Source organism: Artibeus jamaicensis, unplaced genomic scaffold (genome assembly GCF_021234435.1).
Source record: "Artibeus jamaicensis isolate MK-2021 breed Jamaican fruit bat unplaced genomic scaffold, CSHL_Jam_final contig_554, whole genome shotgun sequence".
Lineage (NCBI taxonomy): Eukaryota > Metazoa > Chordata > Mammalia > Chiroptera > Phyllostomidae > Artibeus > Artibeus jamaicensis.
This window is the reverse complement of record NW_026521885.1, coordinates 1,499,869-1,522,317: the sequence shown is the minus strand read 5'-3', so window position 1 is coordinate 1,522,317 and position 22,449 is coordinate 1,499,869. Positions and strand designations below refer to the sequence as shown.

The window sequence follows — 22,449 nt, the reverse complement described above, 5'->3', positions numbered from 1 at the left end:
GAATGATGTAGGAATAGAGGGATGATTTCACAAAATAATAAAGGCTATAAATGAGAGACCTACAGCCATAATCATACTCAAGGAGCAAAACCTTAGGGCTTTCCCACTAAAATCAGGAACAAGACAAGGATATCAGCTTTCAGCACTCCTATTCAACATAGTATTGCAAATTCCAGCAACAGCAATTAGACAAGAAAAAAGGAATAAAAAGCATCCAAGTTGGAAATGAGGAATCAAAACTACCATTGTTTACAGATGACAGGATAATACACATAGAAAATCCTATAAATTTTTTTGTGCTGTGATTCAAATTTTTGTATCACACCACAAAACATCTACTCAACCCAGTAACTGATTTTAGCAAAAGAGTGTGATACAAAGTCAATATCAGAATTAAAGGCATTTTTGTACACCAACACTGAAATATAAGAAACAGAAATCAGAAAAAAAAATCCCATTTGATATAAGAACAAGAAAAATAAAGTACCTAGTAATAAACCTAGCCAAGGAGGTAAAAGACCTGTACTCAGAAAACTATACAATACTGATGAAAGAAATTAAGGAAGACACAAATAAATGGAAGCATATACCATGCTCATGGATTGAATGAATTAACATCATCAAAATGTCCATACTACCCAAAGCAATTTATAGATTCAATGCAATCCCTATTAAAGTACCAATGGCATATTTCACAGATAAAGAACAAACATTTAAAAAATTTATATGGAACCAAAAAGGACCCCAGGTAGCTGCAGCAATTTTGAAAAAGAAGAACAAAGTAGAAAAGATCACAATACCTGATACCAAACTGTATTACAAGGCCTCTGTAATCAAAACAGCCTGGTACTGGCATAAGAACAGACACATAGACCAATGGAACAGAACAGAGAGCCCAGAAATAAACCCAAGTTTCTATTGTCAATTAATATTCGACGAAGAGGACAACAACATAAAATGGAGTAAAATAGCCTCTTCAATAAATGGTGTAAGGAGATCTGGACAGCTCCATGCAAAAAAAAAAAGAAAGAAAGAAAAAGAAACTGGATCATGAACTTATACCACACACAAAAATAAACTCAAGATGGATAAAAGACTTAAATATAAGCTGTGATACCATAAAAGGCCTAGAGGAAAACTTAGGCAGGAGAATCTCAGACATTCCACGCAGCAATATTTTCATCAATATGTCCCCTAAAGAAGGGAAATAAAGAAAAGAATAAACAAATGGGACATCATCGAATTAAAAAGTTTCTGCATGGCTAAAGAAAACAGCATTAAAATGAAAAGAAAACCAATATATGGGAAAACGTATTTGCCAATGATATTTAGGACATGGGTTTGATCTCCAGAATAATTAAAGAACTCACATGCCTGCACTCCAGGAAGATAAATAATCTAGTAAAATAAAATGGGCAAAAGAATTGAACGGACACTTTTCCAAGGAGGACATACAGAGGGCCCAGAGACATATGAAAAGATGCTCAGCATCAGTAGCCATCAGAAAGATGCAAATTAAAACCACAATGAGATACCACTTCACACCCCAGTCAGAATGGCCATCGGACAAGTGTTGCAGAGGATATGGAGAAAACGGAGCCCTAGTGCACCATTGGTGTGAATACAGACTGGTGCAGCCACTGTGGTAAACAGAATGGAATTTCCTGAGAAAGCGAAAAAGGAAACTGCCTTTTGAATTGGCAATTCCACTGCTGGGATTATATCCTAAGAACCCTGAAACACCAGTCCAAAAGAACCTATGCACCGCAATGTTCATAGCAGTACAGTTTACATTAATCAAGTGCTGGAAGCAACATAAGTGCCCATCAGTAAGTGAATGGTATATTTACACAATGGAATACTACACAGAAGAAATAAAGAAAGAGTTCGTACCCTTTGAAACAGCATGGATGGAACTGGAGAGTATCATGCTAAGTGAAATAAGCCAGGTGGTGAGGAACAAAAACCATACGATCTCACCTTGAAGTGGAACCTAATCAACAAAACAAACAAGCAGGCAAAATATAACCAGAGACATTGAAATTAAGAACAATTTGACAGTTACAAGAGGTGGGGTGGGAGGAGATAATGGAGGAAAAGTGGGGAAGGGATTTCAGAAACAACTATAAAGGACACACGTACAAAACGAAAAAAGGTTTGGAATCAGGGGAGGGATGTGAGGATAGCTGAGGTCGGGGAGAGTGGCGGGGGGTAAATGCAGGCAACTGAGTTTGAACAGCAATAAAATAATTTAAAAAACAAGAAAGCCACTCATCTCAATTCATTAATGGTGCAACCCTTGACAGAATGTTTCATCAGAAGATTGAAAGATTCAAAGGTTTCCAGTCACCATCCATTCCCAACCCCAGCCCTAGGCAACAACTAATCTACTCTCTGTCTCTAGGTTTTCCTTTCCTGAACACTTAATGTGAATGGAATCATACAATATGTGACCTTTTGTGTCTGGCTACTTACACTTAGCATAATACATTTGAGATTCATCCGTGTTGTTGTGTATATCTCTTTTTATTCATGACTAATATTCCATCATGTGGCTATTTCACATTTCATTTATTCACTCATCATTTGATGAACATTTAGGTTGTTTCTGTCTTTCGGTTATCATAAATAATTCTACTATTAACAGATCTTTTTGTATTTAATTCTCTTGGGTAATGATGGATTAGAGTGGAACCATAGAATTTTAGAGAAAGTTTATGTTGAACTTTAAAAGAAACTGGCAAAATATTTTCCACAGTATTCTTTAGCATTATATATTTCCACCAGTGATTCATGAGGTTCCATTTTCTCCAAATTTTTGTCAACACTTGATATTGTCAGTCTTTTATTTTAGCCATTATAGTTCACACATAGTGTTGTGGTGATTTTAGTTTGCATTTCCCTAATGACTAATAATCTTGGGTATCTTTTGAAGTGCTTATTAGTTAAGAAAATATTATTTATTAAATGTATATTTAAGGTTTTTGTTCATTTTCAAATCAGGCTGTTTCTCTTCTCATTCTTGAGAGGTAAGAGTTACATTAATTTTTTGAATCATGATTTCATTATCCTATCTAAGAAATCTTTGCCTGGCCCAAGGTGACAAAATTTTATCCTGTGATTCTTTGTAGAAGTTCTAGTTCTTATATTTTTGTTCATGATTCATTGGAATTGATTTCTTTGCTTACAGCATGAGGTAAGGTTCTATGTTCAGTTTTTTTTTCTCATGTAGATATAAAGTTCTCCCAGCATGATTTCCTGAAAAAGCTATCCTTTCTCATCTTGACACCTTGGTAAAAAATCAATTAACCATAAATTTGGAACTTTATTTATGGGCTTTCTATTCTTTCCTTTGGTCTACATTGTTGATCTTCATACCAAACACACACTATATGGATTACTGTAGCTTTATGGTATGTTTTTAAATTTGAAAGTGAAAATACTTACCATTTTTTCTTTTTGGCTACTCTATATTTGTATATGCCCATATGCCCTGTGTATGCTCACAGAACTTCTAAGATCAGCTTGCCATTCTTAAAAAAAGAAAAGCTTCTGAGATTTTGGTAAGGAATGTGTTGAATCTATACAGTAAATTGGAGAGAACCTTAATGATATTAGGATATATATGATCATGGAATGTCTAAACATGCAATTTACATTTAAAAAAGTTTTACTTCTTGCTTTTCATTTTATATGTCTTTAATTTTTTTGCTTGTCTAAATTATTAAACAGCTTTATTGAGATACAATTTGTCATATAATTCACCATTTTAAAGCATACAACTAAATGTTTTTAGTGTATTTACAGTGTTGTGCAGCCATCACCAATATTCAATTTCAGAAGATTTTCATCACTCTGAAAAAGCAACTTCATACCTATTAGTAGTCACTCCTGTTGCTTTCCTTCTTGTGTTGGTTAAATTCTCCAAGACAATATTAAACAAGAGAAAGTGGACATCCTTATTTGTGATTTTAAGGGGAAATGCTTTTTCATTCTTAACCATGATGCTAGATGTAGCATTTTCATAAATGGCATTTGCCAGTTGAGAAAGTTCCCTTCTTTCCTAGTTTTTTTTGAGAGTTTTATATCATGAATGGATGTTGGATTTTATCTTTCTTTTTTTACCCTTGCTCTCCTTCAATTTATTCTTCACATAGCCTGGCTAACCTTAAAATGTTAGTCAGATCAAGGCTAGTCTACTGAAAATCATGCCACACCTCCACATTTTACTTAGAGTGAAAGTCAAAATATCCCAAGAGGCCTTACACTACCTAGACTATTCCCCATAGTTTCCTCTTTGAACTCATTTCTATTAATCTTACCCCTTGATCTCCCTACTACAACCACAATAGCCTAGCCGCTATTATTTTAATACTTTGAGTATACTTGTACCTCAGGGCCTTTGCATTTTCTACTCCCACTGCTTTGAATATTCTTTCTCCAGGTGTTCACAGGGTTCACTGTCATTTCCTTCAGGTCAACTTCTCAGTGAGTTATTTACTGAACACCCTATGGAAAAGGGCAACCCTTCCCCAATACTTTCTACACACATCTTATTTCTCTTCCTGAGGTATATTGCTTTCTAATACACTATAATTTACTTATCTTTTAAAATTTTTGTCTTCCTGTTACTCAAATATAAGCTCATCAATCTTCATATGCTTGCCAATGTACTTTCACTACTAAGAAGAATACCTGGCGCATAGTAGGTGATCAGATATATTTGTTGACTACACCAATGAGTTAGGAAACTTTTAGTCAGTTCTGTCCCATAGTGGTTGCCGTGATTTGGGGAATTTAATTTCCTTCTGTTATATCACATGTAAAGTGTATATGAGAATAAAACTGGATGATTTTTGTAAGGCTCTTCCAGCTCTCAAATTCTAGGAAAGAGTCTATATTCCCATTGAAAAGATAGATTGAGATATTATGTTATTAAGGAATCATATTAAGATGCTATTTTTCCTGAAACCATTGGAAAACCTAAATGCTGTTTTCCCCAAGCTACACTTCCTTTCTGCAAGGTCCAATGCTAGGCTCCTGGCACACATCAAAGAGAAAACGACAAAACTCCATAACCTTATAGAAAGTAAAAATTAATAATAAATAGAAAGAATATTTTATGACATTATATGTTAGGTGCTATAGAAAAAGAAAGAGCATAGTAAGGATTGCTAACCATAGTGTGGGTGGTAAACTGAGTGGAGGTCAGGATAGGCCTCATGTAGAAGATAATAAAATATTTGAAAGAGGTATGAGAACATAGTAAGTCGAAGACCCTGATATAGGAGAGACTGGCATGTGGAAAGAGCACTAAGGAAGCCAGTGTGACTGGAGCAGACTGAGCAAAGGAGGGCACAGTAGGAGATAAGCCAGAGAAGAATAGAAGACAAGATCATGCAAGACCCTGGAAGTCATAACAAGGACATTGGCCTTTACTCTGTATAAGACAAGTAAGCACTAGAAGCCTGTTGTATAGAGAATATACCATAAGGGCAAAGGGAGAAAGCAAAGAGACCAGTTAGGGTACCGTGGCAGTAGGAAAGTTATTACTGTGGTGAAATAAAAACCAACTCTTGTGCAGCAAAGGGCAGGGTGACAAGGGAGTCAGGGCACTGCAAAGCACACTGAAATGATGGCAATACTGAGGGAGTTGTATATGTGTATGTGTCAACTCACAAAGCTGAAAAGGGCCTCTTTTCCATCCATATCCCCATTGTGCCATTTTCTCTTTTTATTACAATTTTTATTGTTGTTTAATTACAGTTGTCCCAATTTTCTGCCACCCATTGTTCTCCCCTGTCCCACCCATCCCTCTCCCTCAATCAATGCCCACCCTATTGTCCATTACCATGTGTCCTATATACATGTTCCTTGACTAGACCCTCCCCCTTCTTTCCTGTTTTCCTCCTTCCTGCACCCCAGTGGTCACTGTCACTTTGTTCCTTATTTCCATGTTTCTGGTTCTATTTTGCTCATGTTTGTTTTGTTATTAAATTCTACTTATAGGTGAGATCATATGGTATTTGTCTTTTGCTGCCTGGCTTATTTCACTTAGCATAATATTCTCCCCTATACTTTTTACTCCCAAAGAAGGGAATTTTCTGGATTGCCTTTTACTTCCTGTCTTGCCTTTGCATAAAAATCAGCAGGCTAACTTGTGGACTGTGGCTGAGGCATTATTATTTCAATGTTACATTTTGAGGGGTTTCTGATTATTATTGAAAATCCCACTAAAGACTATTTTCTGTAAATTAAAACTACAACGAGATATCACCTCATACCTATCAGAATGCTTTCATTGACAGATCAGCAAACAAGTATTGGCAATGATGTGGAGAAAAATAAACCCTTTTGCATTGTTGGTGGGAATGCAGATTGGTGCAGCCATTGTGGAAAGCAATATGGAGTTTCCTCAAATAATTAAAAATGGAACTTCCTTGTGAATCAGTGATTTCACATCTGGGAATATATCCTAAGTGTCCAGAAACACTAATCAGAAAGAATATATGCATGTTCATTGCAGAGTCATTTACAATAGCCAGGATTTGGAAGCAGTCCAAGAGACTATCAATGCACAAGTGGATAAAAAAGCAGTGGCACATAAATACCATAGATTATTACTTGCTCATAAAAAAGAATAAAATCTCCCCATTTGCTACATCATGGATGGACTTAGAGGGTATTATGTTAAGTGAAATAAGTCAGTCAGAGAAATACAAATAGCATAGAATTTCACTTATATGTGGAATCTAAACAACAAAACAAAATTGAAACAGACTCATAGACACTGAGAACTTGCTGATGGTTGATGGAGGGAAGGATTGTTAGGGAACTAGGTGAAAAAGATGAAGGAATTATGAAGTAAAGATTGGTAGTTAAAATATAGTCAGTCATGAGAATGAAAAGTATAGCATAGGGGATATAGTCAATAATATTGTAATAACTATGTATTATGTCAGGTGGATACTAGAAATATTGAGAGGATATTTGTAAAGTACATGATTGTCTAACCACTATGCTGTACATCTGTAAATAATAGAAAATAATATTGAATATAAACTCTAATTGAAAAATGAAATTTAAAAATAAAATAAAAATATTTCACTTCTTTTTAAAAAAGACAGCTGTACAGTAGATCTCTAGGATTTATTCATTATGCATAACTTCTTATTCACCTAGCATAACTTAGTGCTGTCTCTCCCAAAGCTCTAGCCCCTGGAAACCACCATTCTATTTCCTACTTCTATGAGTTTGAATATTTTATATTCCACTTATAAATGACATTGTACTGTATTTGTCTTTCTCTGTCTGGCTTATTTGAGTTAACATAATGTCCTCCACTATCATTGATGTTGTTGCAAATGGCAGGATTTTCTTCTTTTTTCAAGGCTAAATAATATTCCATTATATTTTATATTTTTATTTTTAGATTTTTATGTATTTATTTTTAGAGAGAGAGGAAGGGAAGGAGAAATAGAGGGACAGAAACATCCATGTGTGGTTGCTTCTCAGTACACCCCCTACTGGGGATCCAGGCATGTACCCTGACTGGGAATTAAACCGGTGACCCTTTGGTTCACAGGCCTGTACTTAATCCACTGATCTACACCAGTCAGCCCTCTTTTTTATTGTTGTTGAAGCACAGTGGCCTCCACTTTCCCACCCCTACCCTCTTCCACCCCACCCACCCTCAATCCTACCCTTTTTTGGCTTTGTCCATGGATCATGGATCCTTTATATATGTTCCTTGATAACCCTTCCCCTTTTTTCCCCATTATCCCCTCCCCCTCCTCTCTGGTTACTGTCATTTGTTCTTTATTTCAATGTCTCTGGTTATATTTTTGCTTGTTTGTTTGTTTTGTTGATTGGGTTATGCTTATAGGTGAAATCATATGGTACAATGAGATATGACTTCACACTGGTCAGAATGGCCATTATAAAGAAATCAGTAAACAACAAGTGTACTCCATTATATTTTCTTATGCATTCATCTGATGATGGGCACTTGTTGCTTCCACATTTTGGCTATTGTGAATAATGCTGTAGTAAACACAGGAGTGCAGATATTTCTTTGAGATCCTGATTTCAATCCCTTGGATATATATGTTCAGAGTATAGGATCTAATTACTGGATCCTGTAGCAATTCTTTTTACATTTTTTTGAGAAATCTCCATATTTTTTCCATAGCAGGTGCCCCAATTTGTAGTCCCACCAATAGTGTACAGGGGTTCTCTTTTCTTCACATCCTCATCAGTGCCCATCCCGCCTAAGCAAGAAGTGCATGGGAAGGAAGACGGCAAACTTATTATAAATCAGTTCTGCTTCTAACCAGAAATCAATACCTGTTTGCTTTTATTACCTATTTGTTGTGGTTTTATTTTCCATGTCCCCACAACTTCAGGGTAGACAGGTGTAAAGTAATTTCCCCTTGGAATTACTCATAAGAGGCAAAATCTTAAACATACTAATATAAGTGGAGAGAAAAAAACAATTTTCTTTATTAAACTCATGGAGTTTTTTAAGTATCCAATACAAGGAAGAGGTTTCTCAGTGAAATACATTAATCTTGTGTCCAACTCTTTGAGTCATAAAACACCCTTTATACCTTAAGAATGAAGGGGGTACCCTGGCTGGTGTGGCTCAGTGGGTTGAGTGCCAGCCTGTGAACTGAAAGGTCACTGGTTTGATTCCAGTCAGGGCACATGCCTCGGTTGCAGGCCAGGTCCCCAGCTGGGGGCATGTGAGAGGCAAGCAATCAATGTATCTCTCACATACTTATGTTTCTTTCCTTCTCTTCCTCCTCCCCTCTAAAAGTAAATAAATAAAATCTTTAAAAAAATAAAGGGTGGATTGGTGACATTTTGTAGGCTAATTTGAGAATTGAGGCTTTTTCCAGGCCACACAAGAAATTTTGTAAGTATCTAAGGGATTATTTAGAGCTGCAAGGATACTTGCTGTCTAGTTCCAACCTTTCCTGCTTAGATAGGGAAACTGATAGAAAAGGTGGGTAAATATCTTCTGAAGAGCACACACTTGATTTCTGCCTACCAGCCTGGGTAAGGTTATTGCTAACAAACACCTGAGTATGTTTGCTTTAGTCTGCCTGCTTTGAGCAATATCTAGTGCTGCTGCTTTTATCATTTGTGAGGGCTCACATATTCATCCAATTTAACAATTATCCAGGATTGGAGATGCTTACCAGTTGGCAACTTACAACTCCAAGAGCATGGCAGTGAGTGAATCCAATATAATCAGGGTCTATACAGGTTAGCTAGGTCAAAGCTAGGTTCCAAAGAACTCTGAATTTTGCTGTGTGGGTCCCATTTCTATATAGGAGGCTACTATCTAGGCCAAGGAAAATTGAGGCTCAAAAACTTTGAAAGAAATCAGAGAAGAAACCTTGGAATAGATTATTTGGGCAGACTCATACAAGGGAATGAGTTTGGGGTATGGAAAATCATACCCCATTCAGATTTCTGTTAAGGAATCCATGCACAATTTCTTCTGTATAGTGTCCTTGTTAAGAAAGTATGATCTTTTCAGATTTAACCTCTGAGGTTTTGATGCTTTCCATTACCTTTGTATTTTTTTTTTTGGCCAGTTGCTCTATGTATGTATGTGTATTCTTGAAGCTATACTAGTTGCTGTGAGCCATCTTTTGTACTAGTTCATTATCAGGATAAAGATAATCTTTCTACACATCTTCCCTCCCCAATACAATCTTTAAATTGGTTAATGTACATGATAACTGACTAAGAAGAATTATTTTAGAAATGATTAAATTGCTGTCATCAGTAAATGAGTCAGGACCTGCTGTTTCTAGGCTTCTTTGGATAGGGGTAAGAAGTTGTGGGAGCTCAGCTTGGGCAGATAAGTTATATCTGTTTTTCTAAAGGTGGTAAGGTGGGATACAGGCCTGAATACTGAATGCTGTTTTGAGAGGTTATCTAGTTAATTTACTCCATCCTTTGAGTTCATAAAGACAGATCTCAGTGAACCTAAACAAACAAAAAATCCTATTATTCTTAGGGGTACTACATTGCTGATACATGGGAACTCAGCTTGACTTCATTTTCTGTTGTTTTTTTTTTTTTAGGTTAACAATTCATGCTGAGTGTCCAATGCATTTGGAAGATTTTCCCATGGATGTACATGCCTGCCCACTGAAGTTTGGAAGTTGTATGTATTTTGTCACTTTTTGTTTGCCAGAGATTTTTTCAAAAGAATGGAAGGTTTCCTATTTTCCCCATAGTAGTTTTTCAAGTCAAGGGCTTTAATTCAGGCTGGTATGAGAATGGAGAAGGAGATGAGGGGTTGAGTAGTATTAACTGATCAGGAGAAGGAGACATAGCCTTTAACAGAATTTTCTTTCTAGACAGCATACCTTATTTCACTATTTCAGACTAATTTCTTGGTCATTAGATTGAAATACAAACATCTGTTTTTTAAATTGTCCAGAAAACACATTTATGAAGGACACATGGACATGGACAATACTGAGGGGACTGATTATGGAAGTGGGGGGTAAGCTGGGTGAAGAGGAGCAAATGGAGAAAAAGTGAACCTTTAATGGCATAAACACTAAAATATTTAAAATAATAAATTGTCCAGAAGACAGAGAGCTGATATAGAATATAGTATCAACTTCCTAAGGACAATATCCCTCAAATAGAATGTTATTATATATTTTTAAATTATTTATTTATTTTTAGAGAGAAAGGAAAAGAGTGAGAAAGGGAGAGAAAAACATTATTGTTTGTTTGCCTTACAAATGCCCTCCACCAGCAACATGGCCCACAACCCAGGAATGTGCCCCAACCAGAACTCAAACTGGGAACCTTTGGTTCCCAGTTTGACACAGGTTGGTGCCCAATCCACTGAGTCACACTAGCCAAGGATAGAATGCTATTATATTTTTGAAAGGATTATTACACCTGTGTCCTAATATACTTCCATATGATTCTCTATAGCAAATGGTAGACAGGAAGATACTGGAGATTTTATCACCTTTTTTATAGTATGGCCTTTGCTGATAGCTTAAATCTGACAGATAAATGAGTAGATACATAGCCATTTTCAAATGAATTTGAAAAACAAAAAATTAAACAAAATTTGAATGATTTTCTTAGTCTAAAAATTTCAGTTTAAGTTTCATATGAGTCATCAGAGCAATACATGAAGGTCTGTGTTGAACATGTCTAAATTAGATTTAGCTCTGTTTTTTAAAGTAGACAGCACATTTGAAAAGACTCAATTATATGTGACATTTTTTTCAATCACCATAAAAATTTACAGATTGTGTGCCAGGCTCTATTCTAGGAGCTTGGAATATATCCATAAATAAAAAAAAAGATCCTGCCCTTGTGGAACTTATATTATAGAGGAGACAGTGATGGTGGAAGATAAAACAAACAATGGATAAAAGAGTAAAATATAAAGTATGTTTCAAAGTGAGAAGCACCATGGGAAGACATGAAAGCACTATAGAATAAGGGGGATAAGTCACATCTATGTGGAGGATAGGTTTTTCCAATAAAATTAAAAATAGGGTGATCAGCCTAGGCCTCTTTGGAACAGAGACGTTTTAGCAGAAACTTTAAGGAGATACAAGTGTTAACAATACAAATATCTGAGACAATCATGAACCAGTAGAGGGAATAGTGAAGGGCAAGTTCCTAACCAGAAGAGTGTCTGATTTGTTCTAAGAGCATCAAAGTGTCCAGTGTGGCTGTATAGAGTATGTAAGGGAGAAAGCACTAGGAAAGGATGTGATCAAAAAGGAGGCCAGGTCATCTAGGGTCTTGTAGGATATTAAAGGGCTTTGAATTTTATTTTGAGGAAAAATGGGGAATGATTAGAATATCTTGAAAAAATATTACATGATCTGGCTTATGTTTTTAAAAAGTCGTTTGATACTGTGTTAACAATATAAGCATGGGAAAGATAGAAGCAGGGAATTCAGCTGAGAGGTTATTAATATTTCAGGTGAGAGATGATAATGCCTCAGATCAAACTGATAGCAAAAATGGTTAGAAGTAATTTGATTCTGGATGTGTTATGAAGAATGATCCAAAAGGGTCCTCTGATAAATTATAAGTGAAATATTAGAAAAGAATAAAACTGAAGGATGACTTATAGATTTTTGTTTTAGTAGGTATACTATCAAATTAGGTAAGTTAATTTCAATCTAGGTAGAACAAAGTTGTTTGTGGGTGACCAGTTTTCCCCTCACGACCAATTAGAAAACCTAGAACTATAGAAGCAGCAAGGACTGAAATGACTAAAATTCTGGAGAAAGGGTAGAACCTCTCATAGATGAATTTATGACATGCAGCTTCTTGATACCTGGTGGTATAGTGGCATTTGCCAATTCTGACCATGGACTGCAGATTGGCATCACAAGTTTCGTGCCAGGCATAAGCCTGCTTCTGGACGATGGGGCAGGGATAGTTTTGATGGTCACACAGAGCTAAAATGATAAAAGTAGAAGTCCTCAAACTCTTGTCTATAACCCCCTCTGAATTCTACTGCTGAATTTTGAATTTGCAAAAATCACAGAACTAAAAGCTAATATGAAAACCTTAAGTAGAACTGGCTTTCTTGGTCTTCCAGGGATGTAAAAAAGAAGACACACCAGGCAATCAGCTTAAAACCCTAGAGAATCTTTGTCCTATTTAAAAGGTAACAGAAAAGACAGACCAGGTTTAACCAAAACTACAATTTAGCTCAGTCCCTTTAGAGATTTAGGTATAATTCTCCTACACTATCAGCAAAGGAAAGAATAAAACCTCTATGGTAGAAGTCAGCATCATCAGAAAACTCTTCAGTTTTAATTACATGGTAGCTAGAATTCAATAAAAAATAATTAGGCATACTAATAGGCAGAATCATATGTCCTAAAACCAAGATTTAAGAACAAAAAGCCAGAATATGGAAACATACCAACAGGGAGGTGATCCAAATATCAAAGTTTATAGAAAGGGACTTTTAAAAACTATGGCTAATATGTTTTTTTAAATTAATTTTATTTATTTATTTTTCAAGTATGGTTTTTTGTCTATTTCTCCCATCCCAGCCTCCCCCGCCCCTTGCTCCCCACCTCCCTCCCATTTCCACCCCCCTTAGTTCTTGTCCCTGTGTCCTTCCTATTTGTTCCTCCAAATCCCTCCCCCTTTTTCCCTTTAACTTCCCTTCCTTCTCCCCTCTGGTCACTGTCCCCTTGTTCTCTATTTCAGTGTCTTTGTTTTTTTTTTCTGCTTGCTTGTTTGTTTTGTTGTTTAGCTTCCGGTTAAAGGTGAGATCATATGGTATTTGTCTTTCAGCACCTGGCCTATTTCACTCAGCATAATGCTTTCCAGTTCCATCCATGTTGTTGTAAAAGGTAGTAGCTAAATTAAAAAAGAAAAATAACCCTGGCAAATGGCAGAGGAGGAAATGAAAGCCACACTAACTTCCTTCAAGGACCAATCTGGAATTACAAGTAACCTGTAAAGAAATCACCCATTACAAACAACTGAACAATAGCAAGAGAGAAGTCTTATAACCTTAGACAGAGAGAAGAATGATCTTCGGCAGTAAATGACTGGTAAAGAATGCAGTGGAAACATGAGAGGGCTGGCTGGGAGTCCACAGGTGGCAGCGCCAGATGGACAATTAAACAACTGGTGGATCCCCCTGAGAAATGTAGGGTCTAAATCCTGAGCTGAGATTCCCAGCCTAGAGCACCTGAGCCCAAAAAGTACACAGATAACAACTGGTGGTGAAAAGTGAAAGGGTTGTTCCCTGTTGGAGATGGGTGAATAGAGATGCAAAGAGCCACTCAAAGGGCCATTGCACAAATGTTCATGTGCAGAGTGGGCTGGAGATGCCTGTGGAGAGACTGGGTATGGAAGCTTTGGGGAGGCAGCTGAAAGAGTAGCTGCTGACATCCTAGTGCGCAGTCACCTTCCATACCATAGCAGCCATCCTGCTCAGGCAAAGCACTCCCCTTCCAGTGGCAGTAGCCTGATGGGAAAGAACAACCCTGCCAAGGGCAGGGTATAGTAGGGACAGACTATACCCTGGCTCTCTGGTGCTTAAGACTGACTACTGAGCGCACAGTGACTCAATTAACAATGGAAGGAGACAGCCAGGGATAGTAGATCCCTGCCAGTCTTACAGTAAGCTGCCTAAGGTCAGATACAGTCAACATCTGACATTACCAGAGGCAGATCAAGAAAGGAAAAATAGTGGTAACTACTAGGAGCTACAGAGATGAAATCCACTGTGTTCTTCACCATGATTAGCAATATTGTCTTTCCTGCATAGCTTATTAACATTTATTGTCCATCAAGTTTGTGCATATTCAGTTACTAGGTTTCATACTGTAGTTTATTTCTCTCCTTTCTTCTAATAGTCTTAATTGCTTTACACCCTTAATAATAGTGGTGCATTTGCTATTGAGAGTGAAATTGCAGTGGGGGAGATATTTTTGCATATGTGGGTTTGATCCCTGGGATTTGAGGTTTTCTCCTGGCAGCACCTATACAACAGAATTCAAAAAGTGGTAGGCTGAGTAAACCTCAGTCAACTAGTGGGAGGGTAGGACCCACCAAAGAATGAACCAAAAACAATAAAAACCCAGTTACATCCACAAAACCAACATAAATGTCATAAAGGGTATCCCAAGAGCATCTAGTTCAGATGATCAAGGAGACTGCACCACTGAATCTCACAGGTCTCCTACCATAAAAGTTCACACCACAAACTCAGGGAGTCAAAACAGATCAATTTAAAAGGCAGAGAAAAACAAGAAGAATCTCATAAGTAATGGGAATACAAAGTAACAACTCCCAAATGAAAGGAATGGAGGAATTGTCAAAAAGAATGCTGAATTAAATAGAGGCAAGTCATCTATCAGATATCGCGTTCAAAACAATGGTTATAATGAAGATCAATGAGCTCACTGAGAATCACCAAAAACTACAGGAAAGCTACAAGGAACTTACTGCAAATTACACGAGCATAAAAAAAGACATAGAAACAATCAACAATGGCCAAGAGGAAATGAAGAATAAAATTTTTCAGTTGAAGAACACAGTAAAAGGAATCAAAACCAGGTTCAATGAAGCAGAAGATCGAATCAGCAAGCTCTAGGACAAGGTAGAAAAAAATCTCCCAGAAAGAGCAAGAAAAGGAAATAAGACTAAACCCCCCCCCAAAAAAAAAACAAAAAAGGGAGGTTAAAGGAAATGCAGGACAAGATGAAATGGAATAATATTCATATAGTGGGGATACCAGAAGGAAAAGAATAGGAGCAAGGAATAGAGAAGCTGTTTCAAAAAGTAATGATGGAAAACTTCCCTAATATGATGAGAGAAAAAGTCACACAAATCCAGTAAGCACAAAGGGTCCAAATAAAGAGGAACCCAAAAAGGCCCACTCCAAGACACATCAAAATTAAAATGGAAAAATTCCAAGACAAAGAATCTTAAAGGCATCAAGGGAGAAACAGGAAGTAACATACAAGGGAGACCCAATAAGACCACCTGCTTACTTCCCAATGAAAAAACTTCAGGCCAGAAGGGAATGGAAAGAAATATTCCAAGTAATGAAAACCAAAAGACAGCAATCAAGACTACTCTACCCAGCAAGGCTCTCAAGTAAAATGGAAGGTAAAATAAGGAGTTTCCCAGACAAGACAATACTGAAAGAATATACTTCCCCTAAACCAGCACTGCAAAATATGGTAAAGGGATTGCTTTAAGAAAAGAAAGAAGAAAAATGAGAGAGTAAGGAATACAGGAATGAAGGGAGTAAAATGGCAATGAATAAGTACCGATCAATAACTTTCAAAGTTAATAGATTAAATGCTCCAATCAAACGACATAGGGTAGCTGAATGGTTAAGAAAACATGACCAACATATATGCTGTGCACAAGAGACCTGCCTCAGAAAAAAAGACCTACACAGACTGAAAGTGAAAACTTGTAAACAATATTCCAAGCAAATGGACAGGGAAAAAAAGCCATGGTAGCAATATTCATATCAGACTAAATAGATTTCAAAACAAGGGCTGTAAAAAGAAACCCAGAAGGTCACTTCATAACATTCAAGGGAAGAATTTATCAAGAAGACATAAACATTGTACATATATATGCATTCAACATAGGAGCACAAATACTTAAAGACAATTTTGGAGGACTTCAAGAAAGATATTGATAGCAGTGAAATTATAGTAGTGGATTTTTTTTATTTATTTTTCGAGAGAGGGGAAGGGAAGGAGAAAGAGTGGGAGAGAAACATCAATGTGTGGTTGCCTCTTGTGAGTCCCCTGCTGGGAACTGGCCTGCAACCCAGGCATGTGCCCTGACTGGGAATCGAACCTCGATACTCTGGTTCGCAGGCCCGTGCTCAATCCACTGAGCTACGCCAGCCAGGGCTATAGTAGTGGATTTTAACACCACACTGTCAAAAATAGATAGGTCTTTCAAAGAAAATATCAACAAGATATTGTGAAATTGAATGACACATCAGCTCAAATGAACTTAACTGATTATACATATAATCAGTGAATATATATATATATATATATATATATATATATACCTTCATCCCAAAGAAGCAAAATACACATTTTTCACATATACATGGAATACTTTTATAGATAGACCACATGATAGGACAAAAAACAAGGCTCAACAAATTTAAGAAAATTGAAATCATATTGAGCATTTTCTTGGACCAGAAGGGCTTGAAAGTACTCAAAAACACCTGAGTTCCAGGAGATTAAATAGCATGCTATTAAACAATGAATGGGTTGAAAATGAGGTCAAGGAAGAAATCAAAATTTTCTCAAAACAAATGAAAATTAACTCACAATAATCCAAAACTTATGGGACATTTTGAGGGAAGTCCTGAGAGAGAAGTTCATAGCTATATGGGCCTATGTAAAAAACATAGACACATTTCAAATAAGCAACCTAACCTTCCATCTACAGAAACTGGAGGAACAAAAACAAAGAGAGCCCAGAGTGAGTGGAAGGAAGCAAATAACCAAGATCAGAGTAGAATTAAATGACACAGAGACTTAAAGAACAATTCTAAGGATCAATAAATCCAGGGAGTGATTCGCTAAAAAGATAAACAAATTGACAAGCCTATAAGCAGACTCATTAAGAAAAAAATGAAGAGGAACCAAATAAAATAAGAAATGAAAGTGGAAAGATTACAAGTGATACTGCAGAAATACCAAGGATTGTAAGAAATTTTGATGAATAATTATACTTTCAGAAATTTGAAAACCTAGGTAAAACTGATAAATTTCTAGAAAAATATAATATTCCAAAACTGAATGAAGAAGCAGAAAGCCTGAACAGACTGATAACAGCTGGCAAAATCAAAGCAGTAATCAACATAATCACAGCACAGAAAAACCCTAGACCAGACAGTTTCACAGGAGAATTATATGAAACATTTAAAGAAGATCTAACCCCTATCCTTCCCAGATTATTCCAAAAAATCCAAAGGATATATGGCCTTTATTATGTTGAGGGACCATACCTCAACATAATAAATGCAATATATGAGAAACGTACAGCTAACATACTCAGTGGGAAAAAACTAAAAGCTTTCCCCCTAAGATCAGGCAGGAACAAGACAAGGATTTCTGCTTCACCATCTGTATTCGACGTAGCATTGGAATTCTTAGCCACAGTGATGAGACAAGAAAAAGAAATATAGGACATCCAAATTGGAAAGGAGGAAGCAAAATTGTCGTTGTTTGCCAATGCCATGACAGTGTACATAGAAAACCTTATAGACTACACAAACAAACCACTCGACCTAGTAAATGAATCTGGCAAAACAGTGGGATACAATATCAATATTCAGAAAACAAAGCTGTTTTTGTACACCAAAAATTAAATATCAGAATCAGAAATCAGGAATAAAATCCCATTTGCTACAGCAACAAGAAAATAAAGTAGCTAGGAATAAACCTAACCAAGGATGTAAAAGACCTGAAAACTACACAACACCATAGAAAGAAATTTTAAAAAGCACAAATAAATGGAACCATGTACTGTGTACATGGGTTGGAAGAGTTAACATCATCAAAATGTCCATACTACTGAAAGCAATTTATAGATTCAATGCAATTTCTATTAAAATGACAATAGCATATTTCACACATATAGAACAAACACTTCAAAAATTTATATGGAACCATAAACCACCCTAAATAGCTGCAGCAATTTTGAGAAGAAAAAATAAAGTAGAGTGGATCACAATACCTGACATAAAACTACATTACAAGGCCACAGTAATCAAAACAGTCTAGTACTGGCATAAGAACAGAAACATATATCTGTGCCATGGAAGAGAAAGGCCAGAAATAAACCCAAGTCTCTATGGTTAATTAATATTTGACAAAGTAGGCCGAAGCATAAAATGGAGTAAATAAGCCTCTTCAATGAATAGTGTTGGGAGATCTGGACAGCTACATGCAAAAAAATGAAACTTGACCAACAAATTACACCATATACAAAAATAAACCCAACATGGATTAAAGAGTTATATAAATATAAGTCATGACACCATAACAGTGCTAGACAAGAACACAGGGAGGAAAATCTCAGATATTCCTCACAGCAAATTTTCACCTATATGTCCCCTAGAGCAAGGGGCATAAAGGAAAGAATAAATAAATCCAACTTCTTCAAAATAAGAAAGCTTCTGCAGAGCTAAAGAAAACATCAGCAAAAAGAATAGGAAATCAACCATATGGGAAAATATATTTGCAAATGATACTTCAGACAAGGGTTTGATCTCCAAAATATAGAAAGAACTCACATGACTGCCCCAGGAAAACAAACAATCAAATTAAAAAATGGGCAAAGGACCTGAACAGACACTTCTCTGAGGAGGACATGCAGAGGGCCCAGAAATATATGAAAGGATGCTCAGCATTGCTAGCCATCAGAGAGATGCTAATTGAAATCACAATGAGATACCACATCACACCAGTAAGAATGACCATCATAACCAAATCAACGAACAACAAATGCTGGCAAGGTTGTGGAGAAAAGGGAACCCTAGTACACTCTTGGTGGGAATGCAGACTGGTGTGGTCACTGTGGAAAACAGTATGGAATTTCCTCAGAAAACTAAAAGTGAAATTGCCTTTAGACCTGGCACTTCCACTGCTGGGATTAACCCTAAGAATCCTGATACACAAATCCAAAAGAACCTATGCACCCCGATGTTCATAGCAGCACAATTTACAATAGCCAAGAGGTGGAAGCAGCCTAGGTGCCCATCAGTAAATGAGTGGATCCAAAAACTGAGGTGCATTTAGACAGTGGAATACTATGCAATAGAAAGAAAGAAGGAGCTCCTAACCTTTGCAACAGCATGGATGGAACTGGAAAGCATTAAGCTGAGTGAAATAAGCCAGGCGGTGAAAGACAAATACCATATGATCCCTCCTATAAGTGGAACCTCATCAACAAAACTAACTACCAAGCAAAATATAACCAGAGACATTGAAATAAAGAACAAACTCACAGTAACCAGAGGGGAAGTAGGAGTGGATAACAGGGGAAAAGGGGGAGTGGTTTTCAAGGAACATGTATAACGGACACATGGACAAAGCCAAAAGAGAGTAAGATCATGGGTGAGAGTTAGGGATGGCTGCAGTGTGTGGCAGTGGTGAGGGGGAAAATGGAGACAATTGTACTTGAAGAACAATAAAAAAGAGAGAAATAAAAAGAAAAACAGATTAATAAAATAGATAAAGATAAGGAATTTCAACAGAAAATTGGAATTTATAAAGAAAAATAAATTGGAAATTACTTATGGAAAAGTGGAATACCAAAAATCCAGAATTCAGTGTAGACAATGAACAGAAGAGAGGATTAGAGAACTTAAAAATGGGCATATAGAAAATAACAAAACTGAAGTACAGACAAATAAAAATATAGAAAAGAGTAAAAAAAATGTGAGAGAGAGTGAAATAAAGTGTAATATTTAATTCTGCAGAAGAAAAAAACAGAAAAAGAAGGGAGCAAAAGCATTAATTAAATAGCTAAAGGCAACCATTAAAAAAGATTTTATATATTTATTTTTAGAGACAGGGGAATGGAGTGTGAAAGAGAGGGAGAGAAACATTAATGCATAGTTGCCTCTCACACACCCTAATGGGGGCCTGGCTCACAACCCAGGCATGTGCCCTGACTGGGAATCAAACTGGTGACCCTTTGGTTTGCAGGCTGGCACTCAATCAATTCACTGGGCCACATCTGCCAGGGCAATAGAGAACCATGTTTAAAACCTATGAAAGTTATCAATTCAAAGATTCAAGAAACCAGTAAACAGCAAGCTTCATAAGTATAAAGGAAACAATGCTGATTCTAAAGTTTATATAGAAATATAAAACTGTTAACAATAGCTAACACAATCTTGAAGAAAAATAATACACCTGGAGAATTTATAATGAATGCAAATTTAGTATCTGATATTGAGACCTATATTAAATTTTTAAAGCTACAGGTATATGTTAAAGCTATAGATATCATTGTTTCAAAGATAGATAAATAGACTAATGGGTCATAACAGAAAATCCAAAAACAGAGAGAGAGAGAGAGAGAGAGAGAGATGAAGGGGTAGGTAGTAAGGTATCAGGATTGATTGATTGATTGATTTTATTATATACAAAAATAAATTCTAGATGAATTTTAGTTATAAAAATGTAGATATAAATAAACTTTTAGAAGAAAACAAGAGAATATCTTCATGATATTGTTAGAGGTAGAAATTACTTAAACAGAACAAAGAATACTGCCAACCACAAAGGTAAAAGAGAATTACTTGGAATATATTGTAATTTGAAAGCTCTCTTTATTAAAAGACAATGATACAGCCCTGGCTGGAGTGGCTCAATGGATTGAGTGCTGGCCTGCGAACCAAAAGGTCACTGGTTTGATTCCCAGTCAGGGGATATGACAGGGTTGCTGGCCAGGGCCCTGGTGAGGGGCATGTGAAAGGCAAGCACACATTGATGTTTCTCTCCCCCCCTTCTCCCTCCCTTCTCCTTTGTCTAAAAGTAAATAAATAATTCTTTAAGTTGTTTAAATAAAAGACAGTGGTATAAAAGCAAGCCACATGGTGGGAGAAAATATTTGCATTGCCTATAAATGACAAATGACTCAAATTCATAATTATTAACATCACATACAAATCTATAAATAGTAGTAAAAAACCTCCAAAGGTCAAAGTGTTGAACAAACACCTTATAAAACATGGCCTCCTGGTAACACACATAAAAAGTGATCAATTGTATTAGCCAGCAGGGAAATATAAATAAAAATCCAGTGGGTACCACTCCACACCCAATAGAATGACCAAAATGAAAAAAAGAGAGAATCCAAGATAGTGACAGAGTAGCTGGCAGCTCTGTCCACTTGCTGCCAGACCTGGACCGGACTTCCAGTCAAAACACAGCAGAGAGTGAGTGAGAATGTCTGTGAGTCAGCACACATGCAGATGAGAACACAGGGAGTGTGTGGCAGTGGGCAAAAACTGGCCCACCTACAGGGTACCCAGGAGCCAGTGGGCTAGGATTTCTGAGTTGAACCACCACAGCCGCCCAGCCCTGCACTTCTGGATGCACAGAGTTGGGGTGGCAGTGGATCAGCTCAGTAGTTCAAAGCTTATTTGGGTGGAGACAGAAATCCTGGGGGGTGTTCCAGAAACAGTGAGGCAGGAGCAGGCCTGCCCAAGTCTAAATCTCTCTGGAGGGAATAGGGCCAGTACTCTGCCACTATCCTGTGTTATATATATATATATGGCTGCAGGGCTCTTCCCAATGCCATTTGGGAAAGATCCAGAGAGAAACTTTAAAACTGTTCAGAAACTCTGAAAGACAGTGTCCAGCCCTTACCATGAGAGACTGTGATTTTGGGGGAGGGTGAATGCATGGAGAACAGGCCTCCCTCCCAGGGACTGGCACTACAGCATGGAGGCCACATAGAAACTCTTTTAAAATGGGAACTGAAGTGAGACCTGAGACTAGGCAGGCACCAGGGGCTCTCATGCCTGTGGCATGCCTATGTTCACTGGCATAGTGGCTCTGCTAACGAAAAACTCAGAGAGACAGAGTACACTGAAGGAATATTAGGACCTGACCCAGCATGGCTCATGAACAGAGGGCTGCTCAGATTGTAGAAATCAGGATGAAACTCCTGCAAGAGAGAGGCAGGCTCAGGGCTGGAAGATAGGAGCTGAATGCCTGATATTTGCTGCAGCCAATCAGATCCCCTCACAGACAGACCAGCCCAACCCCCATCTGTGGAAATACAGGCTCTGCAGATCACTGAGACCAGGCTAGGAGTTCCCTGTTGAGTACATTTCCACAGGGGAAAGAAGAAAAATCTCTGAAGGGGCCCTTTACCAGTCTCTATGAGCTA

The 22,449-nt window shown here is 37.1% G+C and overlaps 1 protein-coding gene across 1 annotated transcript in view; it reads left to right on the top strand.

Moving 5' to 3' along the window:
• The window catches only part of GABRA3 (gamma-aminobutyric acid type A receptor subunit alpha3), a 361,284-nt gene that overhangs the window by 253,145 nt on the left and 85,690 nt on the right, over positions 1 to 22,449 (top strand). Inside the window, exon 8 of the mRNA XM_037133321.2 lies at positions 10,101 to 10,183. Within this exon, the coding sequence (XP_036989216.1) occupies positions 10,101 to 10,183 (83 nt within the window). The remainder of the gene's footprint in view (positions 1 to 10,100; positions 10,184 to 22,449) is intronic.